General features: G+C 32.8%; 1 protein-coding gene across 1 annotated transcript in view; it reads right to left on the bottom strand.

The window, feature by feature from the left end:
• LOC137919294 (knirps-related protein-like) overlaps positions 1–24,059 on the bottom strand; it is a 113,844-nt gene that overhangs the window by 22,180 nt on the left and 67,605 nt on the right. The window contains exon 2 of the mRNA XM_068762329.1: positions 9,037–9,114. Within this exon, the coding sequence (XP_068618430.1) occupies positions 9,037–9,114 (78 nt within the window). The remainder of the gene's footprint in view (positions 1–9,036; positions 9,115–24,059) is intronic.

Here is a 24,059-nt window from a genome sequence, read left to right on the forward strand (position 1 = left end):
TGGGGCACCGTAATTGGAGCAGGGCAATTGATACACCTTCACACGTTTTTGTCGCTTCCTCAATGACCGCTCACTATTACACCGTTTGTAGTTCAGGTTCCCAAGATATCCAACTGATTATTGCTTTTTATACGACAATGAAATATAAAAGTAATTTAAAAAAAAAATTCCACTATGATTTGTCAATGTCATATACAGGATGATTATATGTAAAAGATATAATGGTGTGTATAATTTATAGATCAATTGCTGTCAATTAAAAATAAATGATTTCAGAATAAAAAAAACTGTAATGATATAGTAAGAAAAAGTGTTTCCGAGTTTGTTCTGCTAGGAGTATATAACTTGACAAGGAGCATTTATCGCAAATAAATTAATAAAACATGATTCATAGTGATTACTTTAAATCAGTGTTTTCAAACTATTTACCTCCATGCCTAATCTTAGTCCCCTATTTATAGTGTATGTTTTTTATTTTAAAAATACTATTTTATCGCATCTTGTTTTCGGTACAGGGATATACACCCTCCAACTTTCACCTTCCCTCTCTCATCCTACACAATTTCTCTCTTTATTCCCTTTCTCATCCTTCACAATTTCTCTCTTTATTCCCTCTTTCATCCTTTACAATTTCTCTCTTTATTCCCTCTCTCATTCTTCACAATTTCTTTTTTTATTCCCTCTTTCATCTTGCAAAATTTCTCTCTTTATTCCATCTCTCATCCTTCACAATTTCTCTCTTTATTCACTCTTTCATCCTTCATATTCTCTATCGTTTAGCATATATTCTACATTACATGCACGCATCGCCTTCCATCCCTTGCCATACTACCTGTTATAAGGTTTTGTTATCTCTAATTACGTCACCCACCACCCTGTAACAAAACCGCAAGAAAATGTGGCGGATCTGCTCTTTCAAAAGGGAAGCGATGTTGCCGCACCCCATTTTCACTTTGCAAGCCACTCTAAGCTCTCCATATACGGGACAGCAAGTAACTTGCTTGCACCACAGTCTGGTCCACTGCTGGGTCACAGATATTCGAAGTACTCCCTTTGAGTTTAAACCTGTAAAGGTGCTCTGAGAATCCCTCGTGCCAAGTGAATATTTTAGCCAGACATGTGTTCTGTTCCATTGTGAAGCGAAAGGGTTAAATTCGTATTGAGTCAAATTTCAAACTGCCCCATTTAACAATCGAAATAGTCCACTGTGGGGCGTGGGCTCCACGTTGGAAACACTGCTTAAAATGGAATGTTTGGATATAATAAAACTTTTATACCTCTAATCAATGAACTTGCACAAATAAAGAAAAATAAAAATGGCTTTCATTTTTACTCCTAAGTAATAGTAGTCTCTTTGGCATAGGCCTTCCCTGAACTCCTCCATTCATCACGATTCCATGCCTCTCGCAGTCATAAGGGTCCTCTTCTGGCTAAAGGTTTCGTTCCACCTTTTATTTGGTCATCCTCTTCTTCTTGACTGTTCTTTGGCATCCACTCTGTTTGCCCGACTGGTGTTGTTCTTGCAGACGTGTTCTGTTCAATGTCACGTGAGTAGTCTCACTCATTTCCTCACATCAATTGTAGTAGTTTTTTTCTCGATATTAATATTGTTGTCCTTGTCAGATAATTTAATGTGAAGCATGTTTCTTTTCATCTTACGATGGCCACTCTATCTCACTCTATATTATGTTATATCTTCTTTTCAGACGATGGATCTCCACTGCAAGGGACAGGTCATCTCTAAAAATCTCCATGCAGCCTTAATTATGTCAACGAATCCTGGTATATTTATATACATATATATGTGCATTTTGGATCACATACGCAAAGTATAAAAAGAACTTAAGAATGCAATGGAAGTTAATAAAAAATTGGACTTCCTTCTGCTGACATCTTTCAATTTATAATTACGAGAGGTCCAAACTTAAAGTCGCGGATGAAGCTAGTGTACTGAGTACAAGTGTGTTAGCTAACTTTTAACAACATCAATCAAATTGAGTATTGTTTATGTTTTTTTTTTTATTATTTGGAAACCTTTCGATGTTTCGCAGCCGGTGATTTTACGGACTTCGAATCGAGTAACGCTCTCGTTTTCCAACGCTTCGTTACAGATTCAAAAGCCATGACCGATCTTTCGCGTTGCCCTATTGTTGTAACCGATGTTTATCGTTGTGATAATTTCGATAGTTCTTAATTTAAATTTTCAAACTGCCAGTATTCAGTTTAGTCTACCACAATATAGATAGAAGAATTATTTCATGGTTAAGTTCGTTAGAATATATTGGATGCAGGCAACTTTCTACAGTTTCTATTGGAAACGAATAACTAAGTTCTATGTCCAACTGTGAACGTATGGCATAAATGATAACAATTACATATGTAAGAAAAGGACCAATATTTAGCCACTTCCGCACATGCAGTGGCAGTCGTGCAACAAAGTGCACGACAATTTTATCATCGTATCATCACCATATCAGGTGATATACGCTCACTGTAATGCCTGCCGTTGTTCACATCCAGCGACTTCCTGCTGCCTTGACCTAGTGGGGGACAATCAACGTCTCTACCGTCTCGTGGTCACCATTCAAGAACCTTTTGTCCCTAAAAGCCTTCGGTTTACAAATATTTATGAGGAGTTATTTTTATCTTAAAAGAAAATTTTGTTAAGCTAGTTTATTAAAAGGTGTACCACAAGGCAAATACTTTGCCTTACACTCTTTCTTTCAGTTTAAGTTTGAAATCTATATGAATTTATATATGCCAGTGACGATTTTTCACTCTTATAACTAACTATTCTTCGATATATTGTATATGAAATATTTTCACATTAAATAAAATTAAAAGTCATATTATTTTAGTTAATATTTAATTGAATCAACAAGTACGAGTGACGTGTTTATACTACGAGGGTAATCAAGAAATTAGCAATCGTATTGAGGTCTCAAGTTGGATAGTTAGCGAGTCACAAATAGTCGGGAGCGTGCCAAGCCGTGACTAATGACACCATTTAAAAGGCTCACGACAGACTGATGCGATCGCAATTGGCACAAAGTCAAGGATACGTGCGCGCACGCTGTCTGAATAAGCTACATACGAAATATATTGACCTATACAAACAGATAGTCCTATTAAACCAATCCGCTTGTTTATTTGCAATCGTGAAAAAATCGATTCAAATGTACAAGGCTATAAATTTGTGATCTATGTCAATTGAGTGCGTTGTAACTGTGATTTAGAAACATTTGCAAATATAGAACAAAGGTTTACTTCAACTTCAAGTGTTACTTCAATCAGGTCGAATTTATTTAGTCTAATTTTTATCATTTATATCCGTGTATTAGTAGGCACTATGACCACAATACTTTGTTTAAAACAATTGTCATTTGTTTCAGTTTATGATCGCCCATTGCAAGGTATAGGCTTTTCCCAAAAATCGTCACGACGACCGTTCTTGTTCTGAGCATCCAACTATTTCCCGTGAACTATAACGTCGTAAATTATTAATTTTGTATATATATATATATCACGTCATCCTAATTTATTAATGACTAACTATTCTTAGATCATGACTGTACTGTATTTTCTGGACAGTAAATATATATGCGTGATACTAGAAAATGCAACCATAATTCCATTGACTAGTTAAAACAACATAAAGATGTGTTTACATTGATGGAAAAAATGCAATTTATTTAGTTGTACCTAAATAAGTTTGATAGAACTGATCATATTTATGCTACTGTAGATAGCCAAAAATGATGCAACATTTTGAAATAGTAGTTCCATTATAACAATGAGATATATGAAGGTTTTAAAAATGGAATCTTTATTACATTTTAATTCATGTCAATTGATATCGGATATTACAAGAGGTCGGAGTGCCTCGGCAACATCCTGCGACAGTTCTCCTCCCTCTTGCGCAAGCCATTGTGCCCGTTGTTCTGTTTCACTTGATGCAAATTGCCCTAGCGCAATGCGGAGCGAATTTGAAACAATACGATTCATTTGGACCGACCTTATTCGGTGTTTACATAGCGATTGGGTTAATCAATTTCAAATCACAGATTTCTATCGATAATGTTTTTTTTCTATCTTAACGGATTTAGCTTTAATTGAATTGCTATCGAGTAATTATTATGATACGTAATTGGGACTTGTATTTGAATTTGAAACTTTTTTATTGTTATTATTAAGACGAGGCAAACAAAGCGAATTACACAACCGTCACTGTCAAATAACTCAACACGTGTTTCGCCCCTCCACGGGGCATCTTCAGGAGTTATGTAACACCGATTAGTGCCAAACACAGAGTCAATAAGGACTCTCATACGCATTTATCAGCGGGCTGGCGGGCGGTGCACTTTGTTGCACGACTACCACTGCAATTGCGGAAGTGGCTAAATATTGGTCCTTTTCTTATGTAGACCAGTGTTTCTGAACGTGACGCCTGGCAATATTATTATTAAGGGGCACAACCCGAAATTGGGCACTAGTGTAACGTTTTTTCTTTAATGTAAATAAATATGAATGTTACATAAGGGGCGTAATTATAGAAAGGCTATGGTGAGGCTTTACACAAAATAGTTGGTAAAATTGCTGCTAGCTCGAAGGCTTTTACAGTTTCATCTAAATTAAGTTTACGACACTGAAGGTTTTGGAAGGTTAAAAATTTACAGGATCGTTATTTTAGTTTTACTCTACCGGAATGTATACGTGTGTAGAGTGTAGTGCAGTGATTCCCAAAGTGGTCTATATCGACTCCTAGGAGTCTATGACAACCTGCAAGGGGTCTACGTCAGCGAAAAAAAATTTTGGGGGTCCATGAAATGAAAATGGGGGTCCACGATAGTGGATAACTTCACTATAGTTAGAAATTTACAGAAAATCAATATCAGGTAAGTAGGGGGTCTACCCAACACGGAAAAACATGGCAAGGGGTCTACGACACAAAAAAATTTGGGAAACTCTGGTGTAGTGTATTTATGACTGCTTTGCGAAAGATATCGTTTACTTATGTCTCTATATTATAACTAACAATGCTGGGCGACCTTCTCGGGATATTAAATGTCACATTTCAGGTATTTTATATCTCGGAAATAATTGGACAAATTCTATTGTTATATTTATGGAGAGTAGATATCCACCGCGGGCATGGTATGGGCACATGTACTAAATATTGTAGGTTTTTGACTGAACCAAAAATATTTGACTACCCACAAATTTCTTTACAAATTTTTCTTTCTTTGTCCGTGGCAACATTGTTATACTTACTAAAGTGTGAAAAATTTAATCTGTAGGCTTTCACTGCACATTGGAGATATATTTCTACTTATAGTTTTGATTTTTACGTATAAGTAATATAAGACTTGTATTTTCGATCTGTTTAAAGTTTTAGAATGTTCTAGAAATATGATGAGCGATGATATCATACATCCAGAATGTCAAATTTGTTAAAATTACGTAATCGTATCTCTTATGTACTGTTTCTTATCTAAGTCAGGTTATACAGAAATAAATGTCTTGAGTAATGTTTAAGTACATACGTGTTTGTTAAAAAAACTAAATTGTATATGAATAATATAGGTAACAGTGAATCGATAAATCGAGAAATCAACAAAATATTCGATTCGAATCGAGAAAAAAATTTGTACCGGACTTATAGCGTGCCGGTCGAATTAACGACGCATATCTCCCGGACACAGGACAAGCAAACACGTTCTTACAGTTTCTTTTTTCTTTATTTCAATACACATAAAGACTAATTTACAATGATCTTTTGCATTTGGCAGCAAGGATTTAAAATCGGAATTAAAAGCAATTAACGCCATTTAATTACGATCACCGGTTAAAAGGATATTTAGCTTCGTTTCACACTAACTGCAGAAAATTTGGAACAGTTTATTATTGTTTGATGATGAATCTTATCATCACGTCGTCATCATATCAAGCAATAGGCGCCCATTGCCATGTCTAGAACATCACTGTTCGCATTCAGCAACTTCTTGCCACCTTGACTGTAAAGGCAATCTACCTTACGGAAGACCTATCCACACCGCGTCTACCGTCGCGTTACCCCCAGGACCTTTTAGGTACCATCAGTCTACAGTGTACTTTGACAATAAGATAGTTAAGAAAAGAACTAATATATAGCTACTTCCGCTATGCAGCAGTAGTCGTGCAATGAAGTGCATCGCCCGCCAGCCCACTGATAAAACACAACTACCACCGTTAATCTATTCTACAAGTGTTTCACCCCTCCACGGGGCATCCTCAGAAGATGTTAGACCGACCAGTGCCAAACTCGATGTTTTGCATTGTTTACCGCACGCGCATTTATCAGCGGGCTGGCGGGCGGTGCAATTTATTGCACGACTACCGCTCCATAGCGGAAGTAGCTATATATTAGTTCCTTTCTTACTTAGGATTGACTTCCGCGAAATAACGCCTTATTCTATTAAAATAAGATAGTCGTAAAACTTTCTGTTGGTCTTGACATCTGTAAAATTGTGTTAACGATACAATATCTTTATTATTTCTTAATAGAATGCAGATGTAGATGCATTTACGTCATAAAATCTTTCTTTAATCACAATTAATGGTACTGTAATCATTCTATTAAGCAAACAATACAGCAAAAACACTACATTGTTTTTGCCTTGTACCGCGATATTCCCGTGACGGGCGCATAGTGTTTTAAAATTAAGATGAACTTTATTTGACACTGTTTAAAAATATAATGTATCTGATTATCTCTGTGTCTGCACGCGATGTTTCTCTAATTTCGAATGTATTCGTGTTGTGACCCTAGTTTACTAGAACCGTCTAGTAATACATTCTTTATTTTCCAATAGACACCTTTTAAAAATTATAAACAGAAACACCTTATCGACGATAACAAAAAAATCACCTAAATTGCTGATTGAAAATTTAAATTTAACAAATAAATTGAATCTAGAAAACAATTGTTTGATCAGACACGAGAAGATAACTGTGTATTGTGTAAAGGATAAACCAGTTAAACGATTTGATTTAAAACAAAACGGTTGTCATGTTCTGCAAGTCACAACGAACTAGAGCTGTTAAGACCATCTCAAATATAACTCCGCAACAAAAAAGTCTCTGAGGAAGACCCGGGAGAAGATAGTGTAGAGGAAGATCTAAAGAGTATCGGAAATAAGACATCTTGGCAAAAAACGGCGAAGAATAGAGCGAGGTGGAACAGCATTGTTGAGGAGGTCAAGACTCGAGAAGAAGAAGAAGGAAAATAATTAAAAGTAAATCTCAGAAACGTAGAAGGTAAAGGCTCCGAAGACGCCTACGCTTACTGTTGTCGGAAATATAGAAAGTAAAAGGGCTAGAAGATGCCTACGCTTTTAAGTCAGAAATGTAGAAGGGCTAACAGGCACGCTTATAGTTGTCGGAAATGTACAAGGTAGTAGGTCTAGAAGACGTCTACGCTTACTGTTGTCGGAAATACAGAATGTAAAAGGGCTAGAAGACGCCTACGCTTTCAAGTCAGAAATGTAAAAGGGCTAACAGGCACGCTTATAGTTGTCGGAAATGTAGAAGTTAGTAGGTCTAGATGACGCCTACGCTTGTAGTTGTCGGAAACGTAGAAGGTAAAGGTCTCGAAGACGTCTACGCGTACTGTTGTCGGAAATACAGAATATAAAAGGATTAGAAGACGCCTACGCTTTCAAGTCAGAAATGTAGAAGGGCTGACAGACACGCTTATAGTTGTCGGAAATGTAGAAGGTAGTAGATGTAGATGACGTCTACGCTTGTAGTTGTCGGAAATATAGAAAGTAAAAGGGCTAGAAAACGCTAATGCTAACAGTTGTCGGAAATCTAGAAGGTAGAAGAGCTAGAAGACACCTACGCTTATAATTTAAGGAAATGTGGAAGGTAAAAACAAATATTTTGTACTATTTACACACTATTCACAGTACTATAGAGTCGAAATAACCCAATTAACGACTACAATGGCAGTTAAAAAAAGTATTTCACGAATCGTAGTGTTCAATCAGGGAAATTCGATTCGGCCGTCTACCTAACAAACTTTTGTTAATTGATTGCATTACGAATGTAAACCATTGAATGATAGATTAGCCTTAAGAGTATAGATAAAAAAGTTTTTTTTTTTTACTAAATTTTACTTTTTATAACTCATAAGATAATGTTAGAGAACTTGAAACGGATAATAAATTTAAAATTCCAAAAAAATATTTATTAAATTTCACATATAAAAAAATAGTAAAATTCCCATATAATAGGTTAATATAATACAAACCAATGAAAGAAAAAAAGTTTTTTTTTTTTAATACGAAAATATTAACTGTTAAAGTAAAAACAAAGGCACGCACGCTAATGCCTGTATGTATATAGATTTAATAAATAAAAAAGAAGAAAAAATTACAGAAATGCGATAAAAGGAATAATTTTTTATGTTTATATACACGAGCCTTTAGTGTAAAACACACAACCTTGATACGCTTGGTGGAAAGCCCCGGAATCGGCTAAACCGTTCAAATTTCCCGTTTCCTATTCCTTAGCCGTTATTATAACAACAATATTTTTTATCTTTTATTCGCTAACTGTTACGTTTATAATAATTATAATAAATTGTAAAAAATTGAGAGCGTCCATAGTATATTTACAAGGTATCTTAAAAATCTTCCAATACAAAAGTTTCGATAGATTTTCGGATTTAAATTGTTTTAATAAAACTCCCCAAAACATTATCAGACTACCATTTATATAATTCAAAATGCATATTCAAAAAAATAAACAGAAAAAGAGTAAAAAGATCGCTCAAAAACATTTTCATTATTAGCTTTGTTCTTATTAGAAAATCACAATGACACAAAATGTATATGTAACAGTTATTTGAAATTTCGAATTAGAACATATATATATATATTGTTTTTCTGTATTTAATGTAGATCTGTATGTTGCACTTGTTGAGTAATTACTTAAATAATTCAATAAACTGTTGTACACTTTAGTGTTTAAATAAATAATGTTTTTTTTTATTACCTTACAACCTTCGCAGGTGAAGGCGCCGAAATGGAAACCCGCCGCCGGCTCGCCACACACTTTACACTTCTGATTCATCTGAAAATAGAAAACTTAATTACACAAATGTCTTACGCATCAAAGTGTAAATGAAAATAGAATTATACATTACATTTATTTCTTAATCAATATTAATAAATCATTTGGAATATTTATGTATGAATAAACGAAAGAAAATATAGGAAGTCGAATAGTAATGTAGTAATATAGTAAAGATAGTTAGACGTTAAATGCAGGCCGGGTCTATTGGAAATCTATGGGAGGTCCACGCCCAGCTGTGGACGTCATGCCTAAAGTTCTTATGTCCTTCTTTATGTAATATACATAACCTTTAATTTTAAAAACTCAATAATAGGTTTTAGGAAGAAATCAGTAGGGATTATGTAATGTTAAACTGGAATTCAAATTAAAAATTATTTTAATGAAGATTTACATAAATATTTAAATATTTCTTATTAAGAAATTTTTAACTTCAGAGCAAAAGATAACAATCCATTTTTATCTTAAAAATCAAATTTAACATTGTATAGTAATTAAAAAATAAAATAAAAACGAACATGAAACGTTTCTTCGTTGGGTTAAAGTTATGGTTCATTAACAATGTTATCTAATAATAAAGATAATAAAAAATATTATTTATTGTATTTTTCAATCATAAAAAAATAATTTAAAACGTATTATGTAATTAAATGTAAAACTGATAATCAAAACATAGAACGTGGAACATGTAATAAATTAGTTTAAATAAATGAAGATAAAAAATCAATACGTAAATATGTTTGTAAGAAATATTATATATACTAAACGAGTTGAGCAATGAATTTAGATGGCGAATGGTATATGTGTGAACGCTTAAAGAGAATAATAATTAAAAAAAAAAACAATTGTCAATCACCTAACCGAGGAGCGGAATGGCGCGGTTCGCAAACTCAATATGGCCGCTCTTATCGTTCCACATAAATAAGTGCGCAACTGAAAATCGCCACAGAAACCCAATTCAGTGTTAATATGCCGTGACATCGGCCGTTTTCCAATCAGTCATTTAGTTGTTAATTTCGAGGACCACGGCGCATGTTATTGGCTAAGTTTGCGATAAAATATTGCGCTCATAGAAAATTTACAAAATTCCGTTTTTTTTTTTAATTATACGCCTAAACTTTTATTCTCGCTATGACGTTCTGTCAGGATGACAGCTGTCAAACACAAGAAGAGTTATACCGCGCAACATAATTATTATTCTGTGTGATGCACATACTAATACATACACGAAAAAACACTATGTTCCTCAAGCAATCGTCTACTTAGATGTCCTCCCATAATACCTTATTTACTCACTTCTTCGCAATTCAAACTATTCTACCCTGGAACACGCTCCCCCTTGATATCAGGATGATCAGGAATCGTTGCGCATTCAAAGCGAAGGTTTTAGAGCTGTCGTTCGACAAGCCGACGGAGTCCGCACGATAATTGTATTTTATTATTTATTACAGTAAAATAAATAGTTTATGTAGATATTTAAATATTTATATATAATTATAGAAAGTGATATACATTAATATATTTATCTAAGGTGTTTTAAATCTTAGTGATTACTTCCTTCTTATTTTAAATTTTTCTTTTCTTTCTCTTTTATATTATGTTGTTTCATCTATCTGCATTTATCCATGCACTATTCCAAAGGTTTAACTGGTAGAGAATACCACTGGAGTTATGTTCGTAGTTCTACATAAGTTGTATAATATGTTAAATAGATAAATACATAAATAAACCATGACAATACCTTTCGTATTGACTATAAAAACTTAAAGATTATTGCAATTGTACTATATTATTAAGTATAATTGTAGTATATATTGCAAATATCTTTTATCATACTATAAGATGCAATTATGGTCGTAAAAATACTTCTGTATCTTCGCAAATTATTTATAATGAAAGAACATTAATGTTGTCAACGTTAATGCGAAATGTAAAATCTGCTACAAGTCTTAATATCACTAACAAAGCGACGGCGGTGGATTTGCCAACCGATTAGCAGTAAATCGTTGAAATGGTGCTCTTACATGGATATAGTGTTATTACTTAAGAGAGACTTCTGTTGGAAAGGAAACATACGTTTATTTTTATATTCGTAATCTGAAATATATTTCAAGAATGCTACATTAAATATAAGACGTTGAAGCACATATATTAATACAGATATATGTATATTACTGCTAGCTGATCCCGCAAACGTTGTTTTGCCAAACAAAATATTTTTAATTTTCAATTTAAAAATAAGGGTTAATCGTAGAGGGGTAAAAATTTAGGGTTGTATGTATTTTTATATGCTGTATCATAATAAAATAAAAACCAAAAAAATTGTCTAAAAAATTAAAAATAAAATTTAGGGGTGGACCACTCTTATCACTAAGGGGTATGAAAAATAGATAGTAGCCGATTCTCAGATCTACTGAATACGCATATAAAATTTGGTAAAAATCGGTCAAGCCGTTTCAGAGGAGTTCAAGTTCGAACACCGTGACACGAGAATTTTATATATTAGATATCCAAATCGTCGTTTCAGCACATAGACACCCACTGCAAGGAATAGGACTTCCACAAAGATATCTATGGGGGATATACCATAATCGCCATGTTTGTCTGGCGTATTAGCGATTGCAGTGTGGTATTATGGTACGCAGACGACGCTGCTGCTCATCCTCTGGAAACCTACTTGTGAACAGTGGTAATACTATATAATTAATGCATAAAGTTTGAATTATTAGACTATATTCCGGGAATTGAACCCGCGAATTACAATCGCAATTCTCAGTTTGGTCACTGTGCACTTTGGGAGGGCTTGGACTTTGCAGTCGGCATCTAACGGCTGATATGTATAAATACATTACTAAATAACTAATTATTTGTACTGTAGTTACATGCAACGAGTTTTCATAAACTGAATTCTAGTATGTAAAGTTAAGTTTAATAAAAAACATCTTAAAAATTCTATAACAGTAGTGAAGGATGTTTAAGTTACCTTTATAATAATAAAGAAATAGGTTCACTACTATACAATGAGAATTGTAAAATTCAATGTAAAATAATTACTACTTACTTTGTTGTCAGTTCTTCTAAGGTTATACGTTTGAAATTATCGTAATTTTACTTTTTTTTATTTATTGAATCTGTATTTCACAGACAAAAGCGTCCATGCCTTTGTTTTTACAATTACGTTTAATATTTTTGTATTTTTTTTATCACGTTTCTGCATGTCACATTGTTTAATGACTTTAAACTCCTAACTTAAATCTTAAGCTATATTCAAGTGAACTGATTATGATTATTTGTTATTGTTGTCTTGTTTGTTTTTCAAGCCCTAACAATGTCCAGTTTTTAACATTACGGTTTCAGGTACCACTTCCTCATTACTCCATATTGGCGTCCTCAGGTTGTGTGCCAGTATCTTTGCGGTGGTTGCCGTATTCGTTACACCGATGAACTTTGCGATGGAACCTGGTATTGCTACCAATGCAAGATGGACACTGTTATACAGTCCGAGGGTGTTTGTTCGAAGGACAACGTTGATCGCCCTGCTCTTAGTCTCTGAGCCACGTGGATAGTTAGCGTCTTTGAACCCACCTTTGTGCCTGGGTTAATGAGAGAGTTTATGAACCTGGGTGTAGTTTAGGTACAGTGTGTTTCTCTATTTCGGGATATTCTCCTATGAATTCTAACTTGAAGATTACCATAGTAGAAAAGCTCAATCTAATAAGACTTTCTATCAAATTGGATTCTTCTTGCATTCTTATAAAGTCACTGTTTACAACAGTTTGAGTAGTAAAGAAGTTCAATTAGATTCTAGTTTGAATTTGTACTTGTGGAATTTATCTTATAACAAGATATAATTAGTCTTTATTAATGATCCTATATGAATAAAAATAGAATCAGTGAAGTAAACAATATTATTTCGGATTTTTTTTATCAAAAGGCACGAGTAGTCATCATAAATTATCCTATTCGAATAAAAATAGAATCAATGATATTTATAAAAATATTGTCGAATTATTATGACAAGATATGAGTAGTAGTTATTGTAAATGATCCTTTTTGAATAAAAGTAGAATCAATGAAGTAAATAAAACTATTTTTAATTAAGTCAACATTACGGTGATCTATTTAGAAGGTATACTTTTAAATCTAATTGCTAATTGGAATAGATTGGATTGATCGTGGATAGATGTACGGTTTATTATAATTTATATCAGTTTTAACGCGAAAGTACTTTATTGTCTTTATCACAGGATGAAATTAAATGATTTTTGTGTTCAACAATTTTATGTGATTTTAAATATGTTTAAGTTTGTTAGTTTAGAGAGTAGTATTAACCGTTATTCCTTTATCTCCATAACTCTGCATCAATGATGCAGTTGAGTGCGTTGACATCTCTCAGCGTCGCTCCCAACGAGCCAAGGGTCTGGGATAAATCGTTGAGATGCTACAGATTATGTTATAAAGGAAAATACGATAGGCTCCGGGCTCCTCAGCGCGATTTATGCCTTCATGCTCGCTGTAGAATGCTAATTTATTTCGTGTTGTTTATTTACTTGTTGCGTGTTAATTTTACAGTTTGAAAACTACGGGATTGCGATATGTTGGTACACAATGTTTTTATTGGACATTCAAACGTTGTATAGTTAGATTATTCACTCTTTACAATGTTAATAAAAATAACACTACATCTTTTGACTATTCATTTTTAAAATCAGTAATAAAAATGATTACTTTAAAAAATGTGTTTGAATCTTTTACAGGCTTAAAATCTCAGAACTATATTTCAAGTCGAATAAAGCTGTTATAACAGAGCTAGGTTTGGTTTAAGTTTATATAAAATTTTTAAAATTCCTCTCATAACGTACAATAATGATTAATAAAAAAAATATCTAAATTTAAAAATATTACGAATGGGAGAACGAATCTTTGGTAATATGAAATATTTACTCATCACTAAATTTATAAGTAACCACATTTATAGCAATAATTTCATGTAAGATATATATAATGAAATAATGATATTTTTTTTATTACAATAATATTTCATGCTACTTGAGCCCGCGACTTTGTCCGTATGAAATGTAAGACAAAATATTTAGTTTTCTATTACGCCAATATTTTTAAAATAAAAGTAGTCTAAGTTATACCTAATTATATCAGCTATCTACCAGTATAAGTTAAAATCGGTTCAGTCATTTCGAAGATTAGCCGACACCAACAAACATACAGACAAAAAATGAAATTTGGTGACAAAACTGTACATCTACTCATATTCATGTAGTAAAATGAGGTTATTTAAATATCACAAACAGACACTCCAACTATATTTATTTGTGTAAGAAATGGATTGATATACTATTGTGAAGATGTAGTTGTGAGAAAAAGACCAATATTTAGCCACTTCCGCACATGCAGTGGTAGTCGTGCAATGAAATGCACCGCCCGCCAGCCCGCTGATAAATGCGTATGCGGCAAACAATGCGAATCACACAACCGCCACCACCAAATCACTCAACACGTGTTTCACCCCTACACGGGGCATCTTCAGGAGTTATGTTACACCGATTAGTGCCAAACACAGAGAGACTCCGCTGTGCGGAAGTGGCTAAATATTGGTCCTGAAATAAAAGGAATAATACGTGTTAAATATTTGAACAATAAATAATGTTGCAAAATAAAATAGTAAGGAAACCTAGAATGTAGTGGTTGAGGATGAATGTATGGCTAATGGAATGAAAGAGAAAGACTGGGAAAATTGTAGAGTGAAAGAAACAGTACGACAGATAAGATGATATATGAAAGAGAAGAATGATAATAATAATAAAAAAAAATATGAATAAATTACTAGAATTAAAAAGTTCCTGTCCCACACGAGATAGGGGAACGAGAGGTCCCCAACAGCAGGGACCATAAAAAAAATATTGGTCCTTTTCTTACTTAGGATGGACTTCCGCGAGGTAACGCCTGATTCCATTAAATAAAGATGTAGTTGTGTTTGTGCGTATGTGTTTCTTTTTCTGTATTTAAGAAGTATTAAAGTTATAAGAGAGAATGTAGATTCGGCGGTATCTAAACACGGGTACAAAGTATGTCCGATGACAGCGGATTTAATCAGATGCGCGACGGTATAGGATCGCGAAGGGCGAATGCGCCGGCGAGTAAATCACGCAGCGTGGTACCGGCCGGGCCGCTATCGCTCCGCTCATCAGCCCGCTCGCCGTTCTAAATTAGATCGAACACGATCCCCAACAAGACTCTGACTTGTCGCGGTCGCGGGCCGATGTCGTCCGGTGATTTGTCGTTTTTATGATATCGCTTCTTGTTCCAGCTTTGATTTACTTTTAATGGCTGAATATGCCTTCGAAAAAGGTTAAATGTCGATGAAAAAAAAAAAATTTTTACCTCAATACCGAACGCATCTGTTTCAGTTTCGAAAAATAAAAAAAATACTATTATATATATATATATTTATGTATATACATATAACATTTATCGAAAGTAATATATTGTATTAGATTTTAAAAACAAAAAAAGGGAATATTGAGAAGTAATAATATGTGTAAGTATGTAATTGTAAATATAAAAAAGTATAAATGTATGCATTTATATATATCTTTTTATAATGCTTTATAAATATCTAATTGGTTGTACAATGTATGTAAGTGAAATATTTTACTGTGCTATAAAGTTATATTTTTAAAACATTAACAGTAACTTCAAAATAAAGCGATTTTTCAAGACAAACTTATATTGGTGAAAGTGGTTTTTCTTATGTCGTTAGATTAATTCCATTTTTATCTTTAAGTGATATATTAAATATCGTACACTTTTAAAGTTGCTTCAATTGTAGTAGATATTAAAATAAATATTGTCAAAATAGAAATTTCAGGTGCGTTGTTTTGCTTATTGGGCAAGACATATGTATAATAATCGTAACCAAAACAGAGTTTTTTTTCTTTAATAGATCTAATTATTTACTTTTATTTTTGTAATTTTATAAGCATTTTTAATTTGTCAATAGTTAGACATTTCAATTTATTTTTCTACATTCTCATTAGATGAACTAAAGTCATTACTTTAGTTCACAAAAATTTTAATATTTACACTCAAAATAATATATTAGTTTTTATAAAAAATACTGAGTTATAGTTAATAAATGGCAATTATAGATATTAATTAAATAATTTTATTTTAAAATACGAGATATAATGAAAATATATTAATATGTCACATTACGCATCGAAGGGAATTTGACATCGGTCGAAACAAGATGGCGGCGCATTTTTACCTTTCATTGTGGATATCATTAAATTGCGCAAATTATTGATATATGACATAATTCGGACACAGCGATTTCCTATTTAATTTTAATTCTTTATCGGTACCTCTTCATCTGTCTCCGATTTATATATTTAAAAGGCGGTGTAAGTTTACCGCTCTTTATTTTCCCGCGCATCTAAGATACGTTCGGATATTCAAATGATAAAGATGGCGCCTCTGTCACGTGACAGGGAGAAATTTAAAACGTTATCTCTGTTTAAATCTTTACTCTCTCGTTTAATTATTACATTTGTTACTGCGCGTAATTATGTAATAATTTATAGGGAATGTTGTCGTTTTTACAATTAAAAACTAAAGCAGTGCTATGAGTACTTTTGAGAGATTATGTATTTTGATTTTGATCACTAGTTTACTAATTAGATTTTCGTATAAAAATACTATTTTAATGTGACTTTAATTAGTCTGACCAAAGTAACCTGATCAGTCAAGTTTTGGTCGGAATGCCGAACGTGGGTTTAGTTGGTAGCAAACTAAGGGCTCGGGTGCCTTCAATTTCGGCGACGTTTCCAAGCACACAGACAATTTTTTTATTTATGGTCCGTTATTGGTGACCTCGTTCAATAATTTTTTCACTTCTATTTATATTTTAATACTTTCCTCTTTTCTGTTACAATCTCAGTCATATATTTCTCAATTTTTCTTCAGACTATCTCACATTCTTCTTCTCTCTCTCTCTCTCTCGCTCATAGTCACGAACCTTGGAGAGAGCTATATTCGTGATTGCTCTACAAGTTTAAGCGATTTGTAGACGGACGAAAGTCTATTTACATTTTAATACTTTCCCTTTTTCTGTTACAATCTCAGTCATATATTTCTCTATTTTTCTTCAGACTATCTCACATTCTTCTTTTCTCTCTCCCTCTCTCTCTCTCGCTCATAGTCACGAGCCTTAGAGAGGGCTGTATTCGTTGCTCTAAAAGTTTAAGCGAATTGTAAACGGGCGAAAGACTTAGCTTATAGGAATCGTCAGTTAATGTGACAGTGGGCAGATCATAAAGCGAGCAGAAGAGATGGCCACTGGAACCTTAAGGTTCTGGAATGGAGATCACAGACCGAAGTGAACGGCCCCACTGGAAATATATGGAGAAGGCCTTTGTCCAGCTGTGGTTGTTCTAGCTGTAATGATGATGATGTTATAGCAGAGATAAATGTTAATTTGAAAAAAAATAGCGCGGCGTTTCGAAAGGGGGCCAGAATCGAAATCGATTTTCGTTGAACTTATCATATTTGATGTGAATTAAAAAAATGAGTAAAACACGCCGGCCAAAGACCCCGAAATCAGAAATCCTTATGAAACGTCGGCGCCATCTCGCCACAGTCCGGTCGCCGGCTATTCGAGCATATAACTCGATGCTACAGATCGATTCCCTTTTCATGCGGCTTAATTAATTTGTCAGTTGCGACCACATTTTTTTGAGGCGTCCTTCATTTTTCATTATTCAATTTTCAACTTTATTTATATCGCATTAAATTTGTAATTAAATCAGCAATGTATGTGAACTACTCGAGCGTGCGTAAGTGAAAACTTGCGACTCGATTTGGTTCGCGAAAAGTCGAAGACCGTAAGGGTTGTCACCGTCAGATGATCGTTTATCTCGGACGGCATCTCAACGTACGATTTGCATATTAATTAAATCATTTTTCAAATTATGCGACAGACATTACATTGCCCGCCTTTGGAACGTTTTGTTATAATAAATTGCATTTAAATTGTTTTTTTTTATTTTGGGACACAGGTTTTAACGTCATACAGCCACAAAGAATATATTGGTAACACTAGATTTTTTTTTGTTGCGCAGATATTTCGATGTTGAAATAAAGATATAAAAAAATACGCAGTACGGAATCCGTCTTGCGGACCTAATTGTTGACATGTGATATAAATTATAAAAATTATAATTTATTTTTGTTTAAATTTGAAAAGGATATTAATGAAATTATCAGAAACATAAATGAATTAAATAGAAAAAAAATAAGTTGTAAAAAGTAATATTAATTGTATAAAATTACGCTAAATTATAGCAGCGAAAATATTTTTTTCAATTTAGTTTTTTTTTTTTCTAAAGTTACTCTAAGAATTTATATGTTATGTATGGTAGTGTCTATGATTTTACTAATATAAGAATCCTTGAAGAATTCATGGTGGAATATTTGTCGCAAGTATACCGTTTTCTTGAATGGATCAGTCCGATCTCGGATCCAAAGTACACATCACTGAAATTAGTGTGGCAGTCGTGTGAGAAACGCCGCCCTGTCATTTCCCGACACCGGCTTTATTGCCGCGGTCTCCGGGCCCCGTGGGAATGCTCCACGGGCCTTATGGGAATACATACGAAGCCTCGGCCCAACTATGACATTGTTCTGCTCAAATTGCAAACATTTACGTACTTTCGCGCCATTTTCTGCGTCAAATTGACAGTTGGATGTTGAAATTCGCGCGCTTTTTATACAACCCATTAAAACCTAAGGTATAACCTAATTTTTAAAACAAGCTCTGTTTAATTATAAAATTCAAAACCACTTTCTTAAAGCACTTTAGAATCGTCATTTTTTTAAACATTGCTCATAATAAGCTGCCACTATCTTTATTCTAGTCTGCCAAAAAGAGCCGGCTAGAAACTCAACAGCTTTTCTTTTTAAATGAAATTTAACTATAATTTATTATTACAATATAATATAAATCATGTAAATGAGTCCAAAAAATTTAAGTTTCAAACTCTTGAATGCGATAGTAAGTTTTATTTTATATGACAGATTAAAAATAACAAAAGTTAAGGTCTAAGATATCATGTTGAATTTTATTATATATGCGTACCTATAAAGGATTTGTAATTTTTTGATAAGAAAATTTAGACATTACGAGCTTATGTTTATTTCTTATATCAATCATGTGTGTTTTGACAGTTGAATATTGAAAATCGCGCTATTATTTAAAAAAAAAAAACATCTGTCAAATTTTTTTTGACATTTACAATTATTCAAACTAACATTTGAGAATGTAAAATAATAAATTAATATTTAATTTTAAATGTTATAAATATTAAATTTTAATATAACTCACTTCCGTGTAGACGCCTTGAGTGATTTTTTTTTGTTCGGTTTTTCGTAAGGTAAGTATGTGCTATAGCCTTGCTAACGTAAAAGCGAATAATTAACAAAAATGCGAAATATAGCATGCTATTTTTAATTACTCGTAATTATTATTATAACGATTCTCTAGTACATATTATTGTATGTTTGTCTTGTACTATTTTATAAAGATACAATTAAATTTAACAAAGGTTTATTTTTAGAGCTGATAGAATTAATTTTTAATTACATAATTAAAAGTTTGACAACATCATATTCCTAATCGCCTAGTATGAAATGATCACCGTAAAATATGTTAAATCAATTTGTTTTTAATATTGAAATTTGCAATGACAGATAGTAAACATTAGTCAATTTTGTCGTCTATTTTAATTTTGTCTTAATTTTTACAATTAGTTTTGTCTCTTGTAATTTTGAATCAAATTTTAATGAACGTGAAACAAAACATTCTATATAGAACTAAGAAGAATTAGGTTTCGTTATGAAACCTAACTTCAGAATATAACAGGAATTAGATACATATAATATAATGTTAATCTTATTTTATCCTATGTTATTATCGACCGTACTCTAAGATTAATATCGTTGTAGGGCTCCGTGTGATATTTTGACGCTGTCTCGCGAATTAAAGGCCGATATTCTGTAAGCGCACGCAAATTTATCGACTAATTTTTTTTAAACATATACAATATTTAATTTGTGAATGGGTAAGCTATACAAAAATAGATAAGAAATCAATTCAAATCATTTTCTTTACTTTCATATTTGTTTTGTTTTGTTACACACTATATATTTTATAGTAATTTTTCTCAAATACATTCTATTTTATTATATATGTCATATGCTTTATAGATTTATAAATTGGTAACATAAAAATGTTATTAATTTTTATCAAAAAGATTTTGATTAAAAAAATAAAGTATTTTTTGTGAATATTTAAAAATATATAAAAAAATTAACAGTACAGTGGAATAAAACGTCTCTAAGATCAAAAAAATCTTAACAAGAAATTTAACTTCGCTAGTATAGGTGTAGTGCACGAGATTTATCGAGTAATTTCGGAATAGTGATCCAGAGCGTTCCCCTCCGAGGTTCTCACAAATCTAGCTGAGAGTGCATCGAGGTAAGTGAGCGAGGCAAATGAGTAATCGTCGGGACCTCGGCGATCTGCGGAAAGTGCGTGCAAAAAAACGCCAGCGTTTTTTTGCCCGCGTCGCATTAATACATTTGCATTTATTAACGTTTCTGCTTCGTTTTTTTTTTGGTTTAACTCGTTCGTTTAATTTGATTTTATAATTATATAGTGTTTAATTTGAGCATCCACTTTCTGAGTGGCATAAGATTGATGTAATTATTTTTTAGTTTCAATTTTTTTGACAAAAATATTAAACTTTTTTTTTATCGTAGTTTGTTAAATAAACGATTTAAATGTATAAACGGTAAAACTACTAATACTAGTGGAAGTGCCAATCAATTATGAATTTAAAAAATATATTTTTTTTTGGTATGCGCGTATAAATATGTTGTAAAAACTCTATGGTTATATTGCATGATTTTGATACGATTTAAAAAGGTGAGACTTTTAAAAACAGAACAATAGTGTGAAAAGTAGCCCAACGGTAGAGCACTGAGAATTACACTCAGAATTACACACGTGTATAATTCACACTTTGTACATTAATTGTATAGATTTATCATTGCTTAAAAACAAGTATTGATTATGGTATATCCTAATGTAGATATCTATACACTTATGCCTTGTTGTAAGCGTCTGTGGCCTGAAATCAAACTTTGACTCTGAATAAAATGTCAAAAATAATAATCTGTTCAATTATTTTAAGAAATAAAAATTTCGCGATAGGACAACTATTAATTCTTTAAAGGTTTGTGTTTCATAGAAGCACACATTGGAAATGAAACGATCATCTTCAATCTATTTCAATATTCATTAAATATTAATTCTAATTTTAAAAAAGTTACATATAATCCGAATGCCTCACTTGTTATCGTTCGACGTCAAAAAGATATGTAAATATAAAAAAGCATACAGAATTGTACGTTATATATGTAAAAATAATACAAATAGTACTAATATTATTACGTATAAAAAATAAAAAGTAACAACGCAAAAAGTACAAAACACACGGCGTAACGGTGCGTCAACTTGTTGCTGTATATACACCGTAGTCGATGTCTTGATTTCGTTTTGATAGACGTTAATTTGTGACGCTCTTAGCTTCTTGCTTGAATTAGACGCAGAGACGTTTTTTTTTCGGCATTAAACGTATTCCATGTTTTTGCGGGAATATAATTAATATCTGATTACAGAGTGCGAGCAAATTTGCATGTCTGATGTGGTAAGTGAGTTTGTGGTGGTATTTTGTCGATACGCTGTCTCTTTATGCGCTTGATGGGTTAATATTATTCAGGTGGAGATAGAAGCTGAGATATAACTAAAAAATCTCTCTGTTTATTGCTATAAGATTAAGGTTCATTTTAGCGAATATTAGCTCGAGGAATGGCTGCCCAGCGGTAGAGGAAAGAGACTTACGACCGTTGATCGCGGGTTCGATTTCAGGGAACCATAAAAAGTTTTTAGCAAAGGTAATTAGTTTTTTATATGCTTGTATAAAGTTTTAGTAAATACTCTATGGTTATATTACATGAATTGATACGATTTAAAAATGGAAGATAAAAAAGTTGAACCATTTTCCCGTAATTATACTTTTGTTTTAAATCTCATAGAGATGTAAATATCGCCCAGCGGTACAGGACTGAGAATCGCGATTGTATGTCGCTGGTTCAATTCCCAGGATCACAGTCTTATATAATTTAAACTTTGTGCATTAAATATATAGGATTGCCACAGCACACGAACTAGTTCTCATATGATAGACAGCAGCAAACTTTGCGTACCATAATACTAATCTGCGATCGACAACCCGACCGCCAAAAGATTGTGGTATATCTCCCATAGATATCTTTTGGGGAGACTTGTGTCTTGTGGGCGCCTATGAGCTGAAACGAATATTAGATAATTTCTAGAACGAGCTTTCATAGCGGTACTGGGTTATTTGAAATTTGGTTAGACAGGGAAGAGTTAAATGGGTCGTCAGCCCCGAGAACGGTATTTGCTCACATTATTTTTTTAATGTTTGGAAATTTATTGATGTTTTTAGACGTTCAACTTGATATTTTAGTTCCGTTTCGTGAGATGTCATCCGTTTAATTTAATATTAACCAAAGTGTTTCAAGTCGTCGGCCTTCGCAGCGACCGTTTTGAATGTATTTGATTTATTCCAAAAGATTTATCACTCCATCGGCTGCACGCTGATTTATCTAGTGTGACGAATCGGGTGTTAATTCTCTCGTTACCTTCGTCGTATTTTATCGATCGGTTCTTATTAATCTGTGTTTTGACAGCCGAAATTGCTTCCATGTGCAGCGATATTTATGGTTGCATTCGTGTTTTGACAAGTGTTTTAATTGATTTTTTTAAAAGAATTAACATATATGGACCACCTAGACCTAAGGTACGTCACAAATCATAGAAGGATTTTGTGTTAAATACATTCGTATGCCCAATTATTTTCAATCACAAAAAAAAAGTTTTAAAATTGTAAGTGTCATTGTAATGGTGATAGTAAATAAAAAACATCACATTTTAAATGAAATTTGAAGTAGATATCACGCAGATGGTCACTGGGTGCTTAACTATCTAAAGTTGAAGCCAAGGACTGACATGCGAAGCGAAGATCTTTCACTCACAAGTTCGTCTGCACCGTGTTAACGTCGTCGGAAAATGCCTGCCATTTCTACAGGTCATTTTCAAAATCTATAGCGCAGGCTTACCTGCTCTAAAACCTTAAGGCTCTAGCGGATATTCTGCACATTATGTAGCTTGCCTATTGCCTGAGCAATATCACGTTATAGGGAATATCATTTGGTTATGTACAGATCTAGATATATAAACAAATCCATATAATAAATAGATAAGGTGTTTACAAATAAGAAGTAAAGGGTTCTTGTTTGCAATTCAGAGTGTAGTACATAGAGATAAAACCCAGATAGGTAAGGAGGATCGGTAAGATTCCTCAATCAAAGAGGAAAACTCACTGTAATAAAATAGTTTAAAATTATAATTTAAAATAGGTTAATAGATAAGTTGTTTACAAATAAGAAATAAAAAAATGAAACTAGTAAATAGTAACTGACGCTGTGATATAATGTATCGTCATTTTAAACAACAAAAAGCTGTGATACTTTAGAGAATGATGGTAAGAGATGAATGTAGATTTATAAAAGATATATAAGAAATATAAAGAATGTGTGACGAATAGAAGCATAAATTTTAAGAAATGAAGGAGAAAATAAAAATTTTAACCCTTAAAAATTATTAAACCTATGTAAAACAAGTCCCTATTTCTTATGATATATATTAATCATAATATCAAAGAATTAAATAGTTTTGGAATAATTTAGACCAAAACGTATTCCATTTGACCGACTCCGAGATG

Source organism: Battus philenor, unplaced genomic scaffold, assembly GCF_028537555.1.
Source record: "Battus philenor isolate CCGP_79_NKW_IND1 unplaced genomic scaffold, ilBatPhil1.0.hap1 SCAF_16, whole genome shotgun sequence".
Classification (NCBI taxonomy): Eukaryota; Metazoa; Arthropoda; class Insecta; order Lepidoptera; family Papilionidae; genus Battus; species Battus philenor.